The 26,309-nt window shown below is 40.4% G+C and overlaps 1 protein-coding gene across 4 annotated transcripts in view; it reads right to left on the reverse strand.

Moving 5' to 3' along the window:
• LOC140481879 (disco-interacting protein 2 homolog A-like) overlaps positions 1 to 26,309 on the reverse strand; it is a 273,185-nt gene that overhangs the window by 175,655 nt on the left and 71,221 nt on the right. For all 4 annotated transcript variants that reach the window (XM_072578496.1, XM_072578497.1, XM_072578498.1 and 1 more), the window contains exon 2: positions 23,119 to 23,190. In XM_072578496.1, coding sequence (XP_072434597.1) covers positions 23,119 to 23,190 — 72 coding nt within the window. The remainder of the gene's footprint in view (positions 1 to 23,118; positions 23,191 to 26,309) is intronic.

Consider the following 26,309-nt stretch of genomic DNA (forward strand, 5'->3'; position numbering starts at 1 on the left):
TGGATGGGGACTGATGTACCGGGGGAAGATGTCCTGCCATGGAGGGGGTTGCTATACTGGGTGGGGGCTATCCCACTGCTGCTCCAGTGGGGTATGTGCACGTGTGTTGCGGGGAATGTGTGTTGTGATGTTGGACCCAGTCGATAGTGAGGAAAGAGATCAGTCAGACACTGATACAGTTGGGAAAAGGAGTAAGTCAAGCCAGTCAGGGCAGGCAGGAACAAAGCAGAGAACAAGGTAAATTAAACCATATTTATTTCAATGCAAGAGGTCACACACAGAAGGCAGATGAGCTCAGGGCATGGAACTGGGATATCATAGCAATTACAGAGATGTGACCTCAGGATGGATAGGATGAGCAGTTTAATGCTCCAGGATACAAATGTTACAGGGTATAGAAGAGAGAAAAAGAGTGTGCGCGTGCATGTGCATGTGAGAGAGGGGAGGAAAGCAAGAGAAGAGGGTGTGTGCAGTTTTTGTTACGGGAAAGCATTACACCTGTACTTAGGGAGGATATTCCTAGCAGTACATCCAGGGAGGTTATTTGGCTGCAATGGAGAACTAAGAAAGGAATGATCACCTTACTTGGATTGTATGATAGAATCCCAAACAATCAGCAGGAAAGGGAGAAACAAATCTGTAAGAGTAACAGGGTAGTTACGGTAAGGGAGTTCAAACTTTCCAGACACAGACTCAGACTGGATCAGTGCTAACGGTTTAGACAGAGGAATTTGTTAGTTGTGTACAAGAAAATTTCCTGATTCAGTATGTGGATGTACCTACAAGATAAGGTGCAAGATTTGACCTACTCTTAGGAATAAGGCAGGACAAATGACTGAAGTGTCAGTGGTGAGCACTTTAGGGCCAGCATTCATAATTGTTGTGAGTTTTAACAGAGTGATGAAAAAGGATCTGCAAGTTCAAAGTTCTAAATTGGAGAAAGGCCAATTTTGACAGTATTATGCAAGAGCTTTCAAAAATTGTTTGGGGACAGTAGTTCACAAGGAAAAAGGCAAGGCTGGAAAATGAGCAGCCTTCAAAAATGAGAATCCAAATGAATTTTATAAATACATTCAGGACAACATGGTAACTAGGAAGAGAAAAGGGTCCCTCAAAGATCAGCCATGCAGCCTATGTGTGGAATTGCAAGAGATGGGGGCAAAACTAAACCAGTATTTTGCATCTATTTTTACTGTAGGCAAGGACATGAAAGATAGAGACTGCGGTGAAATAGATGGTGACATCTTGATGAATGTCCATATTACGGTCTAAGTTTGTTCGCGGAGCTAGAAGATTTGTTCTCCGACATTGTCACCCTGCTAAGTAACTCTGAAGTGCTGATATTCTGTCCTGCTTGTTATGTGTGTGTCTTGGTGTGTTCTGGTGGATGATATCACTACCGATTATTTTTGAGGGGTTGGTAAATGGGTCCAAATTGACGTGTTTATTGATGGCGTTCCGGTTTGAATGCCAGGCCTCTGAGAATTCCTGTGCAGTCTCTTCAAAGTTTGTGAGAAGATTTGTAGCTCAGGTGCTCGTTGTTGTGGCTCTGCTCGCCGAGCTGGGAATTTGTGTTGCAGAGTTTCGTTCCCTGTCTAGGTGACATCCTCAGTGCTTGGGAGCCTCCTGTGAAGCGCTTCTGTGATGTTTCCTCCAGCATTTATAGTGATTGTATCTGCCGCTTCCGGTTGTCAGTTCCAGCTGTCCACTGCAGTGGCCAGTATATTGGATCCAGGTCGATGTGCTTATTGATTGAGTCTGTGGATGAATGCCATGTCTCTTGGAATTCCCTGGCTGTTCTGTATAGCCTAGCCATGGTTGTATTGCCCCAGTCGAACTGGAGTGAGACAGAGGGGAGTGAGGGACAGACAGACAGACAGACTGTGCAGTGTAAACACACAAACAGACAGAGACAAAGAAAGAGAGACAGACATATATTGTATATTAATGACGAGGCCACAGCCTAGTGTTAATATTACTAGATTGTTTATCCAAAACCCCAGATGTCGAGGTAACAGTAGGGGGGCCCAGGTTCAAATCCCATCACAGCAGATGGTGGAATTTGAAATCACTCAAAATCTGGAATAAATAATCTAATGACGACCATGAATCTATTGCCAACTGTCAGAAAAAAAAAAAACCCAGTTCACGAATTACCTTTAGGGAGGAAAACTGCCATCCTTATCTGGTGCAGCCTACACGGGACTCCAAACCCCCAGTAATGTGGTTGATAATTAGGCATTTAGCAATGGGCACCAAATGCAGGCTAAGCCAGGGTCGCCCTCATTTCCTGAATAAAACAAGGGAAGGATGGAGAGGAGAACGTGAGAGACAGGGATCGGTGGTGACACAATCACATTGGACATTACAGAAATAACAACGTAATGTGAATACTAGTGTGGCGGATTTTAAATTAATGGAACAGATACCAGAATGCTAAGCAAATATGACTATTCACTTAGATGGTGACAAAACCCAGTTGGAAGTGACACAAGATGAAATGGAAATCTTGACTTCTGTTGTGCAGATTCTTGTTTGTTACTGTTACATGTCGTAAGAGGCTGCGTCTGTACTTTGGCATCGCCAGTCTGGGAAAGGTCAAGAAGTAGCTAATCAAGCTGGTTTCATTTCAGAAAACTTGACATTCTTATGAAGGTGCCCCATTGTTAAGTCAGAAGCACAGGCTCAATAATAGCTAAAATGTCTGAAAATAACATTACAAAGCAGTCTGTTCAACGACTAGCATTCCTCTATGATCTCATACAGATATGCAAACTGCACTTAAAACCATCTGCATTACAGAGAACCCTCAAGGAATCTGTACAATGTCATCTTCAAAGACATCATTACTTTGAAGATCTGTATTGCAGTAATAATTTCGATATTTCATACCATTGCAGCCCCATCCATCAGTCTCTCTCAACTGTTTGCCAAGGGTAATTTTACTTGGAAATTTAAACCGAACCATCAGGAATGGAACTACTTCGATCCAATTCACATGCAATTTGTTATACATTGGTGGTCAGAAACTAAGCAATAAAATGTTTTTACAGAAAACAAAATTGCTTCAAAACAACTATGCAATTGTTGAAAGTTTTATCATTTTAGGCTTGATAATAACCAAATGCAATGAGGTTAGCTTGTAAAGATTTAAATCAATCATTTAGCAACCTCACAAACTTAAAAATGTTGCATACATTTAGAAACTTCTGGACAGAAGTTCAAATTTGAATTGCATGCTTTTCTCCTCACTTCATTACCACTGAACCATCAAAAGCACTGCCAACACCCAAGAAAGTGGTTATAGGTTTAATACAGCAATGCTTTAATACCCTTGTTTTCAAGCTCACAATGCAAATACAAGCACACAAAGTGCAAATACTTGCTTTTGAAATCCCAATCAATAGAGTTTTAATATGCAATACTCCCCGAAGAAAAGCAGCATAAATACAACATGTTGCCTCATAATTGGTAAATACATCCAACACAAATTTTAGGAAAAGATACAACATAATCAGCAAGTATACGCTTATTATTTGACAAGGGAGACAAATGCGAGCCACACAAATCCTAATAAAGCGTGCACAAACAATGGCAATTACTCATTGAAAAAAAACTATATTGAACACACGGACACACACACACCCAGTAAAGACCCTATAATCCTAAGTTTTGGGCTTCCACCTTCAGAGTCCTTTTGCTTACTTTAGTCGAGTGAATATAAGTGACAGTCAAGAAGATGAACATAGTATGATCAGTGTAGCAGTAAGCCTGCATATCCAAAATGTTACCTCTACCATAAATCACAGCTTTGCTCGTTGAAAATTGAGTAAAGAAAACTTAATGTTGCAAAAAGAACTTTGCTTTTGCATACCAACATGCTCTCAAATTGGTAATGCATTTTTAATAAAATGTTATGAAGCTGTGGATGTACTTCACCTTTGAGAGAGTTAAAAGCTAGCAGAACTATCTGACAGCACCAAGCATTCTGAACAGATATAATGTGATCTTTTGGTCCAGCAGCTCGTGTCACTGGTTGCCTGGAGACAAAAACAAATTTGAATTTGACCAATAGGTTTAAATTATGCCCCAAAATACCAACCTCTAATCCAGTTTGAATCGAGTATATTGACAATATTAAAAGACAATATTGACAATTCAATACTTTGGGGGTATGAGACTGGGAAAAAAAATTGAACAGTTTGGTGAGAAGTACCAAAAGACCAAAAGATGTAGGCTGCTCGTCAGAACTGTCTGAGGGGTACCTGTCTCGAGAAGGAGTTTGCACAGAGAAAAACATCACAGACCTAGACAGCAAATCAACAGAGAAACAAAGAAAGAAGCTCAGACTGCTGGCTGGTTTTGAAATTTGAATTTGAAAAATCTTAAATTGGGGAGTTTTATCCGACTAATATTATAGAAGGGAAAGTAAAAGATAGGTTAGAGGAAGGAGTTGGAAATAGCTCAGTTAATTATTCCCTGTTAATTATTCTCTGTTATACTTCAAGAAAAAAAGTTGTTAATTTTTACACTAAATAGTTCTTGGCCTCTCGAATTTTCACAGATTACTGCATGGCTTAAATCTTTTGTGCTGCTGGTTTAAATTAAGCAGGAGGGTTTACCCCATGTTGTAACAAAAAGCATCTCAATTTTTAAAAAATGTAATATGGTCTAGTCTAAAAGTTTGGTCAAAAATTAGGAATTTGGCAAACTATGTTGATAAAAAAAGTCAGTTTAAAAGCAGACTTAATTAAGCTCCTTCACTTTGGAAGGAGCAACATGAATAGAGTGTACTGGGTTAACGCTAAGATTCTTGGTAGTATAGATGAGCAGAGAGGTCTCGGTGTCTATGTACAAAGATCCTTAAAAGTTGCCACACAGGTTGGTAGGGTTGTTAGGAAGGCACACCAGGTATTAGCTGTCATTGGTAGAGGGACCGAGTTTCGGAGCCATGCGGACATGCCGCAGCTGTACAAAACTCTGGTGCGGCTGCATGTGGAGTATTGCAAACAGTTCTGGTCCCTGCATTATAGGAAGGATATGGAATGCTTGGAAAGGATTCAGAGGACATTTACTAGAACGTTGCCTAGTATGGAGGGAAAGTCTTCTGAGGGACTTGAGGCTGTTTTCATTAGAGATTAAGGGTGAGAGGTGACTTAATTCAAACATGAGAGATAATCAGAGGAGTAGATAGGGTGGACAGTGAGCACCTTTTTCCTTAGATGGTGATGGCGAGCATGAGGGGACATAGCTTTAAATTGAGGAGTGATAGAGATAGGATAGATTTCAGAGGTAGTTTCTTTACTCAAAGTAGTAGGGGTGTGGAATACACTGCCTGCAACAGTAGCAGACTCACCAAATTTAAAGGACATTTAAATGGTCATTGGATAAACATATGGACGAAATTAGAATAGTGTAGGATATATCTGCTTCACATTGGTTCCACAAATCAGCACAACATCGAGGGCTGATGTGTTATAATGTTCCACCTAAGACAAATTTACCATCTCTATTGCCAGATTACTGCAGTATGAATATTCCAGGTATTTATAAACATGACAATCAGAAAGAAACTGGATTCCATTCACTTAAAGATAAATTTAAATAAAGTTACCATAACAAAACACTTAAATGCCAAGTATATTGACAGCACTCATCAGTCCAAGCTTCAAAGTTGCCCAGGTCTTGCTGCATTGTGGATAGGTGTTGAATATTGCACAGTGAACACTCCCACTTCTAACCAAATAAAGGAGGGAAGGTCAATGATGAAGCAATTGAAAGAGGGTGGACAAACAAGGACACTACCCCCAAGAAACTCCTGCAGAGATGCTCTGAAGCAGAGGTCACTGACCTTTAATAGCTCCAACCATGCTATGACTATTGCAGCGTTTTCTCCCCGATTCTCACTGACACCAGTTTTGCTTTGGTTCCTTGATGCCATATTGACAAACTTTGCCTGGATGTCAAAGACAGTCCAATCATCTCACATTTTGTGACACAGTTGACTGCATTTCCTGCAAAATGCATATTTTGGAATTGTTTTCCTACTTGAAAGCTGTGGTGGGAAAAGTTGAAAATAAAAGTGAGAGTGATTTGCTTGAGGTAATATCTTGGAATGTTTCACAAAGCAGTACAGCTCTGTTAATACTGACTAGCAAATAAGAACTAGCAGTTGCCACTAATGATGCGTGACATAAAAGATGAAAGTTGCTGAAAGCACGCAAGTTTCTCTGGTTTGTTGTAGTCACATTTAATTACAACGTAATTGAACTTAAGAATCAATAGTTGTAAATATGAAATTTGAAACCAGCCTTCATTTTAGGTTGCATTGCAACTATAATTGTGTACATCCATGTGGCCTAATATAGTTACCACTAGCCACTTATGGTTAGTTATGAATCTTGACATGGCTCATTACATTTCTGATTCATATGCGAAATGGATTGTGACACAGTCATTTCGCACGCAATCTTAATACCCTTTGGCACACCGTACAAATTGATTAATTTGTTTTATTCTTTTGATAAAATGTTCAAGCAAAACCCAGAGCAAATTTTATTTGTGAACTTGACCCCCTTTAGTGGTTATCTACTAAAAAAGTGCATATCCAATGCATTGGGAATCACATGCCCTGATATAATTAGAATTGTATTCAAGATCCATAGGATGAAAACACTCCATGTCATAATTGTTTAAATTGTTCAACTGTCAAAAGAAACCTGACATTTCATTACTGTCACGGTTCCCTGCAGTAGTGTACTAGAAATCAAGTCCCAATATTCCCAGAATCAAAATGACAATTTGATAATTTCACCAAATTCGGACCAATTTTACCTAAAGGCCAAATTGAGATGCTCTTTAGGTTTCCATCATTCGAAAGAAAATGATTATGTATTTCGCAAAAGACACAAGAAAGTTGGGTCGACAACCTTGGCACTTAAACTCAGCTTCTTCAAAAAAAAAACCTCAAAAAAATTACATGTGGGGAATGCATAAAATATGTCAGCAATGCACAATTCAGACACCAGAATGGACGAAAATGGCGAATGAGTTGTTTTCCTTCAAGTCCATTTCAACTCTTCCATGAGGATACAAAGGTTGGACACAAATTCTGCATCTTCCATTGACTGGTGAGATTCATACTTCCAATGTCTTGCTTCCATCCTATCAAGGAGGTTGGAGGCACAGGGCACGAGACAGAAAGTGCAGGGTACAGGTGGCTTGAGAACAGGGACAAGAGTGAGAGACACAGAGCGGGGGGGGGGGGGGGGGCGGGCATGGGCATAAGAACTCAGGGAGAGCGAGAGAGAGAGAGAGAGCGAGAGAGCGCGAGAGCGCGCGAGAGAGAGAGTGAGTGTGTGTGTGAGAGAGAGAGTGAGAGTGTGTGAGGAGTGTGTGAGTGTGAGAGTGAGAGTTTGAGAGAGAGTGAGAGTGAGAAAAAAAGAGAGTTGGGAAGAAGCGGGGGTTTTAGGTGCGTCCTCCTGCCTGTTTCCATGGTATTACCCAAATACAAAGCGCTGGTCACTTGCTCAGGAACCAATAAACAAGTTGCCACTGTGCTGAGCACAGCTGATCTTGCATTTTGTGGTATGGTGATAAGCGACCCTACCCCTCGACCGGGAGGCCTGGTTTAGAGTCCCACTTGTTCCAGAACTGTGTAATGACATGTCTGAAAAGGCTTATTCGAAAAATAGGTTCAATCAAAAATGAACGTTAAAACCTCAGCTGTTCAAGTTGTTCTGGTGCAGTGATAACATGACGACCTCTTTGACACGATACCTGACTTCAAGTCTCATCTGCTACAGAGATCTGGAATAATTCTGAACAGACTTGTTCAAGAACAAAATAAGTCTGTTGCAGGACAAAGTCACTCGGAACAGTACATTCATGGAGCTCAGGTGGCCTGCATTCACACCCAATGCTTGAACCAGGCAACCTTTTAGACAAGTCAAGATGTGTTCCTCTGATGCTTTCTGAAAGACAGCAATATCATCTTTAAAAGTCCCTTATTTTAAAGCAGTACCATTTCCTATTTTTAGTCCACAATCCTAAAAGGAAAAATGGTATTAACATTATAGGTACCAATTGCATATCGGTAAAAACAATGACTGCAGATGCTGGAAACCAGAGTCTCGATTTGAGTGGTGCTGGAAAAGCCCAGCAGTTCAGGCAGCATCAGAGCAGTAAAATCGACATTTCGGGCAAAAGTCTTTCATCAGGATTCCTGATAAAGGGCTTTTGCCCGAAACGTCGATTTTACTGCTCCTCAGATGCTGCCTGAACTGCTGTGCTTTTCCAGCACCACTCAAATCGAGACTCCAGTACCAACTGCATATGTCAATTACTCATTACAGTCAGCCGACACTTGGCAAGAGCATGGAAACAGCAGATCAGAATTAACCAAGATCGGAATTTGCATTGAATTGGATAGAGCACAAAAGGAACAGAAGAAATGCATAAACAAAGGGAGACACTCCTATTCACTTGACTACAGTAACATGGCCATCATCCACCCAAATCACTTATTCACAAGGCAAACACAGATTAAGAAGCCACTAAGGTCTATCAGCAACATTCCAGAGGTCGACACTTGCAAAATGAATGGTTGAAGTTACAAAGATTGGTAATCACACTTCCTATATTAGGCAGAAACTTGGAGCTTGTCAATGGTCATGGACAGGAAAGCACAACTGCACATCAGATAAGAATCACCAGTGACAGAGGAGCTTTGGGCCCAACCTTGTCTAATAGGTTCATGACCTATTAGGTTTAGTACTAGTATTGAGAAGGAGTAAAATTGCAATGGAAATGAGCAAACTGGTCATGGCACAATAGTGAAGTGTGGGAGCAATACCAGATTAACAATATTTCCTCATCCCAGGTCAAGAACGTGGAGTGGAGCAGGAAGATCAATTTCTATTGTATTCCATTTGCCAGACTTCCCAAAATTCCTTATGTTACCTTCACAACATTACTTTCCTACCTGCTTTATAATGTTGTCTGCAAATTTAGCTAACTTATTTTTGCTTCAGTCATTTAAGTCTTTGATGTAGATTTTTTTAACACTTGAAGTTCCAGAGATGCTTGCTTGTCTCTCTCCATCACATTGTTCTGCCAATCAGATTAATAACATCACTTCCACATATAGGCAGCCCGTAGTTGGCAAACAGGTTCCACTTGAGTTGGCTCGCAAGTTGGAGCACAATGCAGGACAATATAAAATAGCTGTTCCAAAGTACAGAAAACATTTGTATGTCAGATTTGACAATTACACACCTGTGGGAGATTGCATTTGTAAAACCAGACATAAATCGGACATTAGTAAATCGGGGAACACATGTACTGTTTTCTGCCAGCTGGCTACCCTCCGATTGTTCTGAATAAGAGATACCTAGTAAAACCAAAGTCAGCCTTGTCATTCATTTCACTGTGTTGCAAATTCAAACTTTTCAATAATCCTCAATTGCCCAAGTGTTCCCAACCAGATTTTAGAAGTAACAGATATTGGACACAAGTTTATAACTTCAAACAAAAGGTAAGAATCCATCATTAATACTACTATGAGAGAGAGGCTTCTAAAATCACCCTGTAATTGTCAAGACCCATGAGAATTATTTTTCTCCCACTTTTTCAAATTCAATATTCTGTCATTAGCTGATTAATGCCAGTCCTTTCTTGACTGACCAATTCAACATCCAACCAGCTGCCTGCCCTGAACAAAGCACTACTCAACGTCAAATCATCCATCTTGTTCCTTAGGTTTGTAACTAAAGTGGATTATCTTCCAGGACAGGCTCCAACAGCAAACACATGGATCCATTTTTTTCTCGTAAAACATGCTGCTGATTGAAGTTCACCAAACCCTCACCTCAACTCTCATTTCCATCAATAAGAGATAAATGAAGACAATAGCGAGGATCTCCACATAATCCATGCTAAAATGTTACCCCTATATCACTAGCTTACATTGTGCATCATATGTGCAAGGTTTTCTTATTTTCAGGAGAGGATGTCAAGTGAAGGGAGATTTAGAAATCCAAAGGGATACTGGATCAATGTACAGATGTAGCGAAAGCAAAGCATACACAAAGAATCAAAGTTCAACAAAATTTAGACAGCCTCAAAGAATATCATGGGAATTCCAAAAGTGAAAGCATAAACTGAAGAATCTTTATTTGAAATCATGGTACATCCACAGTACTCTAGGTCAACTTGCAGGGAAAAAGCAGCAAATTTTCAAGTTTAATTGCCATTTCGGTGACATCGCCACAAAGTGTTCAGGGCCCCTTGGGATGGGAAAATAGCAAAAGGGGAACCCTTGTAAACAAGGATATCATGAAGACCTGAGTGTCAAAGAATCTGATCTCAGAGAATCATGAAGTAGAACCAATAAGACTGGACACTATCAATAGTTAAGTCAGAAAATGATGGGAGAAATTTACAGCAATCCCCATCCCCAACTGACTGTGCATTCAACAAGAAATGATTGGACCTTGTACCAAAGGCAATGTGATAATTGAGGGATGTGAATCTTCAAATAGACTGGTACTAACATTTTAACAAACAACGCTCTAAAATTGAGTTTGCAGATTACCTTTCTGAAAGTTTCTTGCAGTAGTATGCTGTCAAAATGACAAGTGATAACACAATCTTAGGTAGCATATTGTGCAATGAAGCAGTATTCATTCATAATGTTATGGTAAATGATCCTCTGGGAAATAATTAACAGTTACGAATTCCACGTCAAGTTCTGAAAATGTCACACGACAACAGAACAATCCTGAAGAAAGTTATGGACGATAAGATTACATGAAGGGAAATGGAGTAAAATGAACAAAATGGTAGGACCACAAATTGGACGAGGCAAACATTTAAAAGGAACGATTCAAATATTTTGAGTAGATTCTGTTGGACAACAAAAACTCAGCGAGAGAGATCAGAATGCACTACCCTTAGGAAGTTAAGGATAGTATTAGATTAGAAGAGGCTGATTTTATTGTAAGGAACAGCAAACATGGGGATTGACAGTGTTTTGGAAACCAGCATAGAGTTACTAAGAAGTTGATATAAAAGGGAAATAGAGAATGAGAAAAAAAAACTGTCCATAAATATAAAAATAGACAAGAACTTTTAAGAATCAGAATAGGCTAAAACATTGGTCCCCTGAAACTAGTCAGGAGAAATTGTTGTGGTTCATGAGCAAGTGGCACAGGCATTGAACAATTGTGTGTCTGACTGACTTGACAAAAGATTCGTTTCATTTCAAAAGTAGATGGGGGCGAAAGATAGCGAAGAAATTGTCAGAGAAATATATTTAATAACTTAAAGGGCTACAATCAACAAAAATACAGGACCGGTTGGCTCTTGGCACATACTCTAAGATCCTAAAACAGAACGCTACAGAGCTCATGGATGCGCAAGCAATGCTTACTCAAAATATTTGGATTCATGAACAGACTCATTGGGTTCGCAGCTTTAAAATATTCGATTCTTCTCAAGAAAGGTGGCAAGAAGAAAACAAAATTATAGGCTAATTATTTTTAGACGAGCAACTGTAGGAAAAATGCTGAACTTTATTATTAACTAAGTCTAAACAAAGCACTTAGAAAATCAGAATATGATTAGAACATGTAAACAGGTTTGTATCGAACAGAAATCTTGTTTGCCAAATTTATTGGGAGTTTTTTTGAACATATATTCACAAAAGGTAGATAAAATGGGAATCAGGAAATACAGTACATCAGGATTGCCAAGATACATTCAAACATGTTGCCTAAAACATTATACAGGCAAGATAAGGCCTTATGGAGTTGACTGTCATATATTAAGAGGTTTGGCTCATGGACAGGAAACAAAACAAAACATGGATATACATTAAATATTTTCAAGTTTGCATACAGTATACAGTGAGTTTCACAAAGGCTTTAGCCTTTCAACATTTGCATTACCTTCTGTCTCTTTATCGAAGTTAATGCAGTAAACAGGCACAGCAAGAATTTGAAAATATAGAACATGGAAAAAATACAGTGCAGTCCAGGCCCTTCGGCCCTCGATGTTGCGCCGACCGAAGCCTACCTAACCTACACTAGCCCAATAACCTCCATATGCTGTCCAATGCCCGCTTAAATGACCATAAAGAGGGAGAGTCCACCACTGCTACTGGCAGGGCATTCCATGAACTCACAACCCGCTGAGTAAAAAATCTACCCCTAACATCTGTCCTATACCTACCACCCCTTAATTTAAAGCTGTGTCCCCTAGTAACAGCTGACTTCATTAGCGGAAAAAGGTTCTCACTGTCAACCCTATCTAAACCCTTAATCATCTTGTACACCTCTATCAAATCTCCCCGAAACCTTCTTTTCTCCAATGAGAAAAGCCCAAGTGCCTCAGCCTTTCCTCATACGATCTTCCGACCATGCCAGGCAACATCCTGGTAAACCTCCTCTGCACTCGTTCCAATGCCTCCACATCCTTCCTATAGTATGGCGACAAAAACTGCATACAATACTCCAGATGAGGCCGTACTAGAGTCTTATACAACTGCAACATGACCTCAGGACTCTGGAACTCAATTCCTCTACCAATAAAGCCCAGTATGCCATATGCCTTCTTCACAGCAATATTTACCTGGGTGGCAACTTTCAAAGATCTGTGTACATGGACACCAAGGTCCCTCTGCTCATCCACACTACCAAGTAGCCATCTTCTTGTTACTCCTACCAAAGTGAATGACTTCACACTTAGCTACATTGAATTCCATTTGCCACCTTACTGCCCAGCTCTGCAACTTATCTATATCCCGCTGTAACCTGCCACATCATTCTTCGCTGTCCACAACTCCACTGACTTTCGTGTCATCCGCAAACTTGCTCACCCAGCCTTCAAGCCCCTCCTCCAGGTCACTTATGAAAATGACAAACAGCAATGGTCCCAAAACAGATCCTTGTGGAACACCGCTAGTAACTGCGCTCCAAGATGAACCTATACCATCAACTACTACCCTCTGTCTCCTTCCAGCCAGCCAATTCCTAATCCAAACCTCTAATGCACCCTCAATGCCATACCTCCGTAGTTTTTGCATTAGCCTTCCATGGGGTACCTTATCGAACGCCTTGCTAAAATCCATATATACCACATCTACTGCTTTACCCTCGTCCACTTCCTTGGTCATCTTCTCAAAGAATTCAATAAGGTTTGTGAGGCACGACCTGCCCTTCACAAAACCATGCTGACTATCCTTGATCACATTATTCCTATCCAGATGTTCATAAATCCTATCCCTTACCATTCTCTCTCAGACTTTGCCCACAACAGAAGTGAGACTCACTGGCCTACAGTTACTCGGGCTATCCCTGCTCCCCTTCTTGAACAAGGGGACCACATTCGCTATCCTCCAGTCTTCTGGCACTATTCCCGTAGACAACGACGACATAAAAATCAAGGCCAATGGCTCCGCTATCTCCTCCCTAGCTTCCCAGAGAATCCTAGGATAAATGCCATCAGGCCCAGGGGACTTATCTATTTTCATCCTTTCCAGTATACCCCAGACCTCTTCCCTACGTACCTCAAGGCCATTCATTCTAATCACTTGTGACTCAATATTCACATCAGCAACAGTGTCCTGTTCCTGAGTGAATACTGACGAAAAGTATTGATTTAGTGTCTCACCAATCTCCTCCGCCTCCACGCACAACTTCCCACTACTATCCTTGACTGGACCGATACCGACCCTAGTCATCCTTTTATTCCTGACATACCTATAGAAAGCCTTTGGGTTTTCCCTAATCCTACCAACTAAGGACTTTTCATGTCCCCTTCTCGCTGCTCTTAGCTCTCTCTTTAGAACCTTCCTGGCTACCTTATAACTCTCAATCGCCCCAAATATAGCACTTGAATATGAATTAATGTTGAATGAATGTAGCATCATTCATGCATTTAATGATGAATGCACTGGAAGCTGCAGATGTTAGTACACAAGGCTCTTTGCAGACATAAATAGCATGCACATGCACTGCACCTGTTTCAACTTAAAATAGATGACAACCATTCACTGGTTCCTATCTCAGGACATACTTACTAATTACAGTCAATGTGACTGGATTAAAATTGAACTAAAGTTTGACCATTAATTGTCAAACAACATAAATGGGTGCCTTCTTTGAAGCAACAGCTTAACCAGAGTCCACTTGCTAAGCAGTCAGCACTCTCTTCTCATGCAGTATACATGTCTTTTTCTCCCCTTGAGTTTTCATTCTAAGGAATTATATTGGATGGATGCTAAAATAGGCAGTATCCTGGACAGCAAGGAAGGTTATAGCAGCAATTGCAGCAGGACCTCGATCAACTGGGGAAGTGGGCTGAGAAATGGCAAATAGAGTTTAATACAGGTAAGTGTGAGGTCTTGCAGTTTACAAAGTCAATTCATGGTGAATGGTGGGACAAGTGTAGTGGAACACAGGGACCTTGGAGTTCAGGTTCACAGTTCTCTGAAAGTGGAGTTACAAGTAGACAGGGCAAGGAAGGCGGCTTTTGACACACTGGCAGTCATCAGTCAAGGCAATGAGTATAAAAAGGTAGCAGTTAGAGTCATAGAGATGTACAGCATGGAACCCGTCCATTCCGACCAGATATCCCAACCCAATCTAGTCCCACCTACCAGCACCCGGCCCATATCCCTCCAAACCCTTCCTATTCATATACCCATCCAGATGCCTTTTACATATTGCAATTGTACCAGCCTCCACCACTTCCTCTGGCAGCACATTCCATACACGTGCCACCCTCTGCGTGAAAAAGTTGCTCCTTCGGTCTCTTTTATGTCTTTCCCCTCTCATCCTAAACCTATGCCCTCTAGTTCTGGACTCTCCGAACTTTGCCGACTTATCCTATCCATACCCCATAATTTTGGAAACCTCTATAAGGTCACCCCTCAGCCTCCGACGCTCCAGGGAAAACAGCCCCAGCCTGTTCAGCCTTTCCCTATCGCTCAAATCCTTCAACTCTGGCAACATCCTTGTAAAATGTTTACTGAACCCTTTCACGATTCACATCTTTCCAACAGGAAGGAGACCAGAATTGCACGCAATATTCCAACAGTGGCCTAACCAATGTCCTGTACAGTTGCAACATGACCTCCCAACTCCTGTACTCAATACTCTGACCAAGAAAGGAAAGCATACCAAACGCCTTCTTCACTATCCTATCTACCTGCGACTCCACTTTCAAGGAGCTATGAACCTGCACTCCAAGGTCTCTTTGTTCAGCAACACTCCCTAGGACCTTACCATTGTGTATAAATCCTGCTAAGATTTGCTTTCCCAAAATGCAGCCCCTCGCATTTATCTGAATTAAACTCCATCTGCCCCTTCTCAGCCCATTGGCCCATCTGGTCCGGATCCTGTTGTAATCTGAGGTAACCCTCTTAGCTGTCCACTACACCTCCAATTTTGGTGTCATTAGATTAGAGTAGATTACTTACAGTGTGGAAGCAGACCCTTCAGCCCAACAAGTCCACACCGCCCCGCCGAAGCACAACCCACCCATACCCCTACATCTACCCCTTACCTAACACTACGGGCAATTTAGCATGACCAATTCACTTGACCTGCACATCTTTGGATTGTGGGAGGAAACCGGAGCACCCGGAGGAAACCCACGCAGACGCGAGGAGAACGTGCAAACTCCACACAGTCAGTCGCCTGAGGCGGGAATTGAACCCGGGTCTCTGGCACTGAGGCAGCAGTGCTAACCACTGTGCCGCCCACTGTGCCACCGTGCCGTCATCTGTAAACTTACTAACTGTACCTCTTATGCTCGCATCCAAATCATTTATGTAAATGACAAAAAGTAGAGGGCCCAGCACTGATCCTTGTGGCACTCCACTGGTCACAGGCCTCCAGTCTGAAAAACAACCCTCCACCACCACCCTCTGTCTTCTACCATTGAGCCAGTTCTGTATCCAAATGGCGACTTCTCCTTGTATTCCATGAGATCTAACTTTGCTGATCAGTCTCCCATGGGGAACCTTGTCGAACGCCTTTCTGAAGTCCACACAGATCACATCTACTGCTCTGCCCTCAACAATCTTCTTTGTTACTTCATCAAAAAACTCAATTAAGTTTGTGAGACATGATTTCCCACGCACAAAGCCATGTTGACTATCGCGAATCAGTCTTTGCCTTTCCAGATACATGCACATCCTGTCCCTCAGGATTCCCTCCAACAACTTGCCCACCACCGAGGTCAGGCTCACCGGTCTATCGTCCCCAGCTTGTCTTTACAGCCCTTATTAAACAGTGGCACATTAGCCAACCTCCAGTCTTCTGGCACCTCACCTGTGACTATCAATGATACAAATATCTCAGCAAGAGGCCCAGCAATCATTTCTCTAGCTTCCCAGGGTTCTAGGGTACACCTGATCAGGTCCTGGGGATTTATCCACCTTTAACCACTTGAAGACATCCAGCACTTCCTGCTCTATAATCTGGACATTTTGCAAGATGTCACCATCTATTTCCCTACAGTTTATATCTTCCATATCTTTTTCCACAGTAAAAATGTTGCAATTGTACAGTTGAAGCCGCACTTGGAGTATTATGTTCAGTTTTAGTTTTCTTGCCATAGGAAGGAAGTTATTAAATCGGAGAGAGTACTGAAGAAATTTACAAGGATGATGCCTGGACTCAACAGTCCGAGTTACAGGGACATGCCAAGACAAGCAAGGACTTTTTTCTTGAGAGTGTCAGAGAATGGGGGGGGGGAAGGAAGAAGATATCTTATAGTCGTGTGCAACATCATGAGGGGCATGGATAGGGTAAATAACAAATGGAATGAACTGCGAACAGAAGTGGTTAAGGTAGAAACATGAACAACATTTAAAAGGCATTTGGACAAATAAATGGATAGGAAAAGATGAGAAGGAGATGGGCAAGAGCAGGGAAATGGTGTTCGTGTGGAAGGATATTTTGGTCAGCACGGACCCATTTGGGCCGAAGGGCCTGTTTCCATGCTGCAGGACTCAATGACTTTAAGGCAAAAAGCTTCGACAACTGAGCTGATGCATGAATCTAACTAAGCTGATGATACAAACCCAAGTAGAAAGCTCAACTGTGGGGAAGGCACAGAGGCTGCAATAAGGTATTGACTAGTCAAGTGTCTGCAACAAGATGACAGATGGATCATAAAATAAAGGAGGTGTGAATGCATTCGCTTTGTTCATAAAATTAGCAAATGTGCAAAACATGCACATTGCTACTGTTCAAAAAGACTTAGACATGCTTATGCAAGGAACACTGAGCATTCAGGTACACTATGTACTTAGGAAGGACAATGATACGTAGGCTTTTATTGCAAGGGAGGTGAAGTAATGAAACAAAGAAGTAGACTGTGCAACAGTAATATTCAGTTAGATCATATCTGAAGTTGTGTGCGTAGTTTTGGTTTCCACGTTTCAGAAATTATGCATAAATTGAAGGCAGTACAATCAGATTGACTGAATGAGGTTGAGAAATTGTCTGAAAAGGGAAGGGTGAGCAAACTATATTTATAATCTGGAGTTTAGAAAAATGAAAGATGATCTCACTGAAACATTCAAGATTCTAAAGGGGATTGCTAAAAGTAGATGCTAAGAGATTATTCCCATTGGTCATGGAATCTGAAACAATGGGGGAGGGCACAGTCTCCAGTTACTGGACCAAAGTTTGTTTTAAAACTGAGGTAAGGAAATATTCTCACTCAAAGATTTGTGCATAGTTAAACGTCTGTCCAGAAGGTTCTGAATTTTCCATGACTGAATACATTTAAGACAGGAACAAAGAAGCAAGGAATTTGGAGATGGGTGTCAGATAGACTTTGTCCAAAGATCAACCACAATTCATTAATTAATAGAGCAAGCTTAACAGGCCATTTGGTCTACTCCTGCTTCTATTTCTTGTGGTTCTGAGGATTTCTAATCAGTTGAAGCCACCTTATTCTTGATCAGGGAGAAGTGAATGGGTGCTACTTAAAGATGAAAGAAAGGAAGACAAGCAGAGCAAATAAATTTTCTTGGGAGAAAATTGTATTCACGTCAAAACAATATGCCCTGGCAATGGATGAATTCATCAAAAACAATGGAGGTTAAATGCAGGATTCCAATTTTTCAAACTCTAGGAGTGGACAGTTGTAATGGTAGTCCAATTTCTTACTAATTGACAATGACAAATAAGTTTTCCCCTCCTTGCAGTTGAAGGGTGGTAGATATGAGCCACTAAAACCTCAAACACTCAACAATTTGCATCTCATCCCAAGTTAGCAAACATGTCACTATTACCAGAAATGGCTCCCCAGTTTAATATGCCTTACTATAATGAAAACTCAAGTGTTTTTTCCATAAAACCATTCAGCAAAGCATTCAACTACCCCAATAAGCTTCACTTCAGAAGTTAAAAATGGTGACACTATCTTGAAGCCAATACAAGTTACAGTCAAAACATATTGAACCAGACATTACAAAATGTGTCACCAGTATCACAAAATCTCCAAAGCATTCCCAATTTAATCTATCCAGTTATCCAAGGTATGGTTGAATGACAAGTGAAAGAAAAATGTGATGCAAATAATTCCATATCTTTGCATGTTCATGACTTTAATAGAGTTGACAAGTATGTTGGAAGGTCATACAATAATTTTCCACATCACAAAGGTCACCTAATCTAAGGCCACTTGCTTTCCTGCTGCCTTTCAGAGATATAATTTTGGAACTACCCAATTTCCTGGTAAAATGATTTAGAATTTGTACTTTGAAAAGAATTGTATATTGCAATTATCCTTAACTTTAAAAAAAACTTGTGATTAGGTCAACGTTTTGCTCCACAAGAAACATTTTATCAACTTTTTCGTAATCTTCAAACTGTACCCTTCCACTTTTCTTCATTGGGATGAGAGTCAAACTTCCCAGCTTCATACTGAATATCCTCCACTTAATTACTTGGAAGATCAAAACCACCCTCCGGGCAAACCAAGAGATATACACTTGGGCAAAGCACTGCGAAAAAAACCCTCCACAGTCTTGAATCTTCCCATGTTCCTTTCTAACCAGTCTAACTTTCTTTGAATTGTGGACTTGCTCAATAATGCTAACCCCTCTGTTTGTCCTCATGTAGCAAGGCCTTTAGTACAAGCTAACTACATAAATTCCTCCAAGTTTGAAGCAGATTATTGCTATCATTCCTAATAACTTGTGCTTTGGCTTGCGATCCATTCTTTTCTTTCATCTTTGCCAAGTACAGTGGATTTTTTCCTCCTTGGAAAATTTGTTTATGGTCAGCCATGAACTTGCCAATGATGTCAAAAAAAGTTGCATTCAAAGATCCAAGAATGTGAAGACTTTCCCCATAGACTTCTTCTTTCCTGATGCCAATTTATATTTTGCACCAAGAGTTACAGAGACATCACAAAACAGAGTTAGATACCAATCCCAATTAAAACTTTCAGACTGGAGGCCTATGACAAGTGGTACGCCACAAGGTTTAGTGCTGGGTCCACCGCTTTTCATTATTTATATAAAAATGTTTTGATGTAAACGTTGGAAGTATAGTTAGTAAGTTTGCAGATAACACTGAAATTGGAGGTGTAGTGAACAGTGAAGGAGGTTACCTCAGAGTACAATGGGATCTTGATCAGAAGGGCAAATGGGACACTGATGGAGCTTAATTTAGATAAATGTGAAGTGCTGCATTTTGGAAAGGCAAATCAGAACAGGACTTGTATACTTTATGGTAATGTCCTGGGGAGTGTTGCTAAAAGTAGACCTTGGAATGCAGGTTCATAGTTTCTTGAAAGTGGAGTTGCAGGTAGATAGGATACAGAAGGCAGCATTTCCTCCATTGGTCAGAACATCAAATATAGGATTTGGGAGGTAATGCTGCGGTTGTATAGGACATTGGCTAGACCACTTTTAGAATATTGAGTGCAATTCTAGTCTCCATCCGATAGGAGGAACATTGTGAAACTTCGAAGGGTTCAGCAAAGACTTAGAAGGATCTTGGACGGTTTGAGCTATAGGGAGAGATTGAATAGGCTGGGACTGTTTTCACTGGAGTATTGGAGGCTGAGGGGTGACCTTATAGAGGTTTATAAAATCATGAAGGTTGTGAATAGGGTAAATAGACCAGTTATTTTCCCTGGGGTAGGGGATTCCCAAATTAGACGGCATAAGTTTAGGATGAGAGGGGAAAGATTTAAAAGGGACCCAAAGGGCAACTCTTTCAGGCAGAGGGTGGTGCATGTATGCACTGTGTTGCCAGAGGAAGCGGTGGAGGCTGGTACAATTACAACATTTAAAAGGCATCTGGATGGGTCTATGAGTAGGAAGGATTTCAAGGGATATTGGCCAAGTGCTGGCAAATGGCACTAGATTAGGTTAGGATTTCTAGGCATTGTAGACAAGTTGGACCAAAGGGCTTGTTTCTGTGCTGTACATGTCAGGCAGCACTAAAAGTGCTTTACCCCAACTTTTCATTTAAGTTTCTGGCAAAAAAGAAATGATGATATGATTAGGTCGTCAAAATATCAACATAATTTTTATACTTTTTAGAAGTTTGAGAACATTTGTAGCTCAGGTTGAGGTTCTGGATGTGGGTTTGCTCACTGAGCTGGAAGGTTCATTTTCAAATGTTTTATCACCATACTAGGTAACATCTTTAGTGAGCCTTTTGACAAAGCACTGCTGGTGTTTCCTGCTTTCTATTTATAGGTTTGGATTGCCTTGGGTTGGTGATGCCATTTCCTGTGATGTCATTTCCTTTATTCCTCAGGTTGGTAAATGGGGTCCAAGTCAACGTGTTTGTTGATCCAGTTCCGGTTGGAATGCCATACTTCCAGGAATTCTCAGGCATGTCTCTATTTGGCTTGTCCAAGGATGAATATGTTGTCCCAGTCAAAGTGGCGTCCTTCCTTATCTGTATGTAAGGATACTAGTGAGAGAGGGTAATGTCGTTTTGTGGCTAGTTTTTGTTCATGTATTCTGCTGGCTAGTTTTCTGCCTGTTTGTCCAATGTAGTGCTTGTCACAGTTCATGCATAGTATTTTGTCAACAACATTAGGTTTGCTTGTTGTCTGTATTGGGTCTTTCAATTTCATTAGTTTGTTTTAGTGTATTGGTGGGTTTGTGGGCTACCATGATACCAAGGGGTTTGAGTTACTTTTCATAATATCAACCTCTCAAGCATCTTCAAGAATCAAAACTGCTGCTTTTACATAATTGCTTTGATTTTGCTGAGGAATCAGTGAACAGCATCTTAGTATTTTATGCAATCTTGACAATATGTCTGTATGCTTTTCTTTAAAGGTATAAATTCAATACTTGAATTAGACCTTGTACAGCCTTGGCTCTCTTTGTTCATCCATTACTGGTAAACTATGGTCCATGTACCTCATTTAAAAACATGCTTATTCTTGCTTCCAAAATTTTGTACAGTTTTTAATCTCTGCACACTGTCCTCACTGATCGCCCTTAGCAATGCTCATCACACTTCAATTTTGGGATTTTGGTCAGGCTTTCATTTGCTTCCCTCATGTTTTACATCCTTTAAGTCATGATAGCCCAAATGCAGAGCTCTGTGCAATTTTAATGTGAAATAACCAAACTATGTACCTCCACAACATTCCTTTCAATTATCCTTCTAATTTCTCAAAAGATTCCAAGATTAATTAAGCATAACTGCAAAATGGGTACCGACTAATTGATTCATGTTGCTCCAAGTAATTTAGCCATTCTATCCTCTATTGTAATTTAATTCTGTAGCATAGCCTTAATTTCCAAACAGCTGATGCAAGATTAACTGACCTATAAATTATTTCAGTCCTGACAATGGCAACTTTTTGTTAGTTTATTTAATGCAAAAAAGCATACAGCACTCAAACAAGGAGACACAGGAAGTATTCAAGAGTGTGATGAGAAAACTATGATGGTCTAAGACAGCATACCATAATAGAGTATTATAAGCTTTCGCTTTGTTAAAATGCAGGTGTACTCTCTCTGGGATTTCAAGTATTTGGGATGGATGCTTTCCATACACAAGAATTAGTCGATCAATTATTCACTTCGCCAAAGGTGGCCTCAGTGTCTTCACCTCAGTCACGTCATCACCGGAACTGGTTTTGATTGCCTCAATGGTAAGGAAAGAATTTGAAGTAATCTTTTCCCCTGAATGGGCCCTGTGGTTGTTTTTGGACTCTCCCCAGAGTATATGGCTGGAGCAAGGAGCGTTAGGATGGAAGTGGTAAGCCAGTATTTAGTATTGATTCTGCAACTACGTGTAGCATTTGCTTGATTGCTGTCTGAAAGGAACGACGACGACGACGACGACAACACTTATGTTTGGTCTGATAACCAACACAACAAATTTGTCATCCAATGAAGGCTCAATGAGATGACAAGTGAGAAAAGCAGGACTGTGTTGTTCATGTGTGAAATCTTTTGAGTTGCACCAAAAGAACAGCTTCTGTCATTTTGGAATCACAACGATTAGGTTGTTCTCTAGTATCAAATTTTGATATTGTTTCCTATGTACTGAAGATCAATTTAAATATGGAGGGGAACAAATAAAAATCAAAATGAGAATGTTCTACTGAAGAAGCAAAACACTCAGTCCAACATGACACATTGTGAAGCATTATAAACTGAGTTCTCTTGTAAACCAGCTGCAAAATTCATCCATCTTTCTGCAATATTCTAACTACAATTAGGTCTTATTGACATTCAAAGTACCCATGTAATAAATGCAAATACCAAACAATTTACAAAGCTAAAGCAAAACCTTTACATAATAACATTAATGACTGCTTTTTAAAATCTTTCCCACACTGTTATACTGTTGGCTTACACAAACATGAAACAAATCTTAAATCTGTTCTTGTAAAATATCAAGAGCACAAAAGTCAATTTTCCACGGCATGGTTAGCTCATAATGGGCATGAGGGAGAAACCCGGCAAAGATTAACGTTCATGGCTAAGGTGGGCCCTGGGGTAGACAGAATTTAGTACAGTGAGCTGAACAGATTACCTTTGTCACAAAGACAGACTGTCATGTTACTTGGATTTATCAGAAATTCTGTTTATCCTGTTGGCCTTACCTAGAGTCTGTGGTATGTATGGAGCCAGCAGTTTGGCCTTTTTCTTTTCATAGCCTTTCTGAGTGATATCACCTGAATGGGGAAAAAAAACAATTGTCTTAATAACTCAATGTTTGGTTAACAGTGATAGTATATATAGTATCAAAAACATTGACAGAAACATGATCCTGGGCTCTATTTCGGATTAAATTGATGGATATGTTAGCAAAATCTCAGCGGGTCAGTTAACATCTGTGGAGAGAAATCAGCGTTCCAGCGACCCTTCAGAACTGTTCTTTCCTCCTTTTGTGTTCTGTGTTTGAGTGTGGTCACCGAACCGGAAATGTTCACGCTCATTTCTCTCCACAGATGCTGCCAGACCTCCTGAGATTTTGCAGAAATTTGTTTTTTTTTTTCAGATTTCTAGCATTTGCATTTGTTTCAGTTTCTTGGATCTGTTCATAATTTGTTTAGCTGACTTTGCATGCCAATATCAACTCTTAAACTGAGTGCAAGTAATGTCACAAAGCACTTGAAACTAGATCAAGATTTCAGGTAACTGGGAGGTGCAAAAAGCTCAGCGTATTTTTCAGCTTCAGTGACCTGGATTTAAATCTAAGCCATACTAATGGAACGCAAATAGTCTTCCAGCTGAGTTGGAAAGTAAAGTCCGGATGCTCTCCAATGGGTGACATAAAAAAAAAGTGCATATGTTATCTGGCATCAGTTGATAACTGACAGACGAATAACAGGCATTGGATATGCAAGCAGTGATGCAGTATTGGGACACCAGTTCTGACGAGGGAGTTCGGACACATTTTTGGGGAAAAGTGGATTTACCTGAAATCTCTCAGCACAGGATTTAAAACAAAATGTTAGTCTTCAATTTTGAATGCCCAATACAGAACATTGTTCCTTTTAGACTAAAAAATATTTTGACAGACCTTGACAAATATTTTGACAGGGGTATTTGCATTCCACGTTTTAACAATTTTCAGTTAATCTCCCCCATCATAATTTGGAGATGCTGGTGTTGGACTGGGGTGTACGAAGTTAAAAATCACAACACCAGGTTATAGTCGAACAGGTTTAATTGGAAGCACACCAGCTTTCAGTGTCGCTCCTTCATCAGGTGATAGTGGAGGACCCAATCCTAACACACAGAATTTATAAAAATTTAGTGTGATGTAACTGAAATTATACATAGAAAAATTGATTGTCTGTTAAGCCTTTCATCTGTTAGAATACAGTGATAGTTTCACTTCTTTCATGTGCAAGTCACAAAACCTTTTTTTAAAAAGTTGCATTCTCAGGTTAGCTGTTAACAAATGGTGATAGCTAGACAATATGTTGAAGGTGTTAGCCCCCTGTGTTCTCTGTCTATGACCTGATGTTTAGATCGATTCTAATCTAAAAAGTGAGATAACGGAGTTTTATATGATTTCATGCAGTTTTTGAGCAAAAAGGATTATAAATAATTGGTCATGCTAAATTGCTCATAGTGGTTAGGGATGTGTAGGTTAGGTGCGATAGACAGGGGTAATGAACAGTAATAGGGTGGGAGGAATGGGTCTGGGCGGGTGATGTGGACTTGTTGGGCCGAATGGCCTGTTTCCACACTGAGGGATTTCTAAGTAATTTCTAATGTCTTCAGAACACCCGAGGTTCAAGGTACATAAAAATCTCAAGTTTCCCATTTCACCATTTAAATAATCTGAGTCTCTAAATTTAATCATTTAATTGCAGCAGATCACGAGTATTCCTTTGTTTAGTGAAGACCTTTGGCAGAACAGTAATAAAAGAAAATCTGCAATTTCTTCAAAGGATCTGAAGAATCTATATTTTTAAACTATTTATGGAAAGAATTTTTAAGGCTATAAAAAAGGAACCAATTGTAATTCTCCTGGATATTAGGAGAACAAGTCCATGTGACCTGACCATCATTCACTTGGAAAGGAAGTCAAGGAAGAATCCAAGTGGCTGGAAAATGAAAAACAGTGCAGTAGACACTTAGCAGACCTACAGGCTGAGCAGCTGTGGGGTGAGATCATCACACACTGATGTAGACATACAGAATGCAGGCAGAGGCAGAAAGGAACGCAGAGAATTCTCATGGTTGACAAGTTGTAAATCACCCTCAGTTTTTCTGTGTGGCAAGAAAGGAGACAGGAACTCAAAAGGTACAGTGCAAGATGCTAAAAAAAGTAAATACCTGGAAGGGCCTGTGAACAACTCAAGGCACAGCAAAGAGCAGAGTTTATTTCCCACAAGAGACCAAACTGTTGCTGATAGATGTTTGAAATTTAAACTCCTGAAGGTTGCACAATCAAAATTCTCATGAATCAAGGGCAAGAAGGCTCATACAATCATGTCTCGCTAATGGTTCTTATATCCACGAAATTCACAAGTGAAATCTATTATCAGAGGACTTCTGACACACCCTATGAATACAGAAGAGCATACGGATGGAACTGTGTGGCTACTTAGTCTGTAGAAGTGTTTTCAAGTGTTTGTATCAGATATATCTTTATTGCATTCAATATTTAAAACATTTAAGACTGATTTGGTGATGGGTACTATTAAAGGGTTAAAATGTTGAGTTTTGATTTCAGTTTCACAGTCAATTCGAGGTTTTATTTAAAAAATGATTTATTTTACATCCCTGTGTGCTTCAATACGATGCTGTAAGTTTCAACCCTGCCAGCAGCTTTTTGAAGCAAAAAACCCAGAGGTTGCCATGGAGAATATTTCAAGATGTAGCTGTGAGATTAACAAAAATTGCTGGGTTTACTGTCAAAATATAATTCACAACAAATCTGATTCTTTGGCTGCAGACATTTGTTCAATCAAAAAAAAATTTAAGTTCTTAACATTTGGAAACAAAGGAAGTTCTAAAGAATCTGGTAGGGCCAAGCAATAAAAGGACTTGTCAAATGATTGAACAGATACCAAGAGGATCTACAGACACTGAGGGTTGCAATTTAGATTAGATTAGATTTACAGTGCGGAAACAGGCCCTTCGGCCCAACAAGTCCACACCGCCCCGCCGAAGTGCAACCCACCCATACCCCTTACCTAACACTACGGGCAATTTTAGCATGGCCAATTCTCCTGACTTGCACATCTTTGGACTGTGGGAGGAAACCCACACAGACACGGGGAGAATGTGCAAACTCCACACAGAGTCGCCTGAGGCGGGAATTGAACCCGGG

This window comes from Chiloscyllium punctatum, chromosome 10, assembly GCF_047496795.1.
Source record: "Chiloscyllium punctatum isolate Juve2018m chromosome 10, sChiPun1.3, whole genome shotgun sequence".
NCBI lineage: Eukaryota > Metazoa > Chordata > Chondrichthyes > Orectolobiformes > Hemiscylliidae > Chiloscyllium > Chiloscyllium punctatum.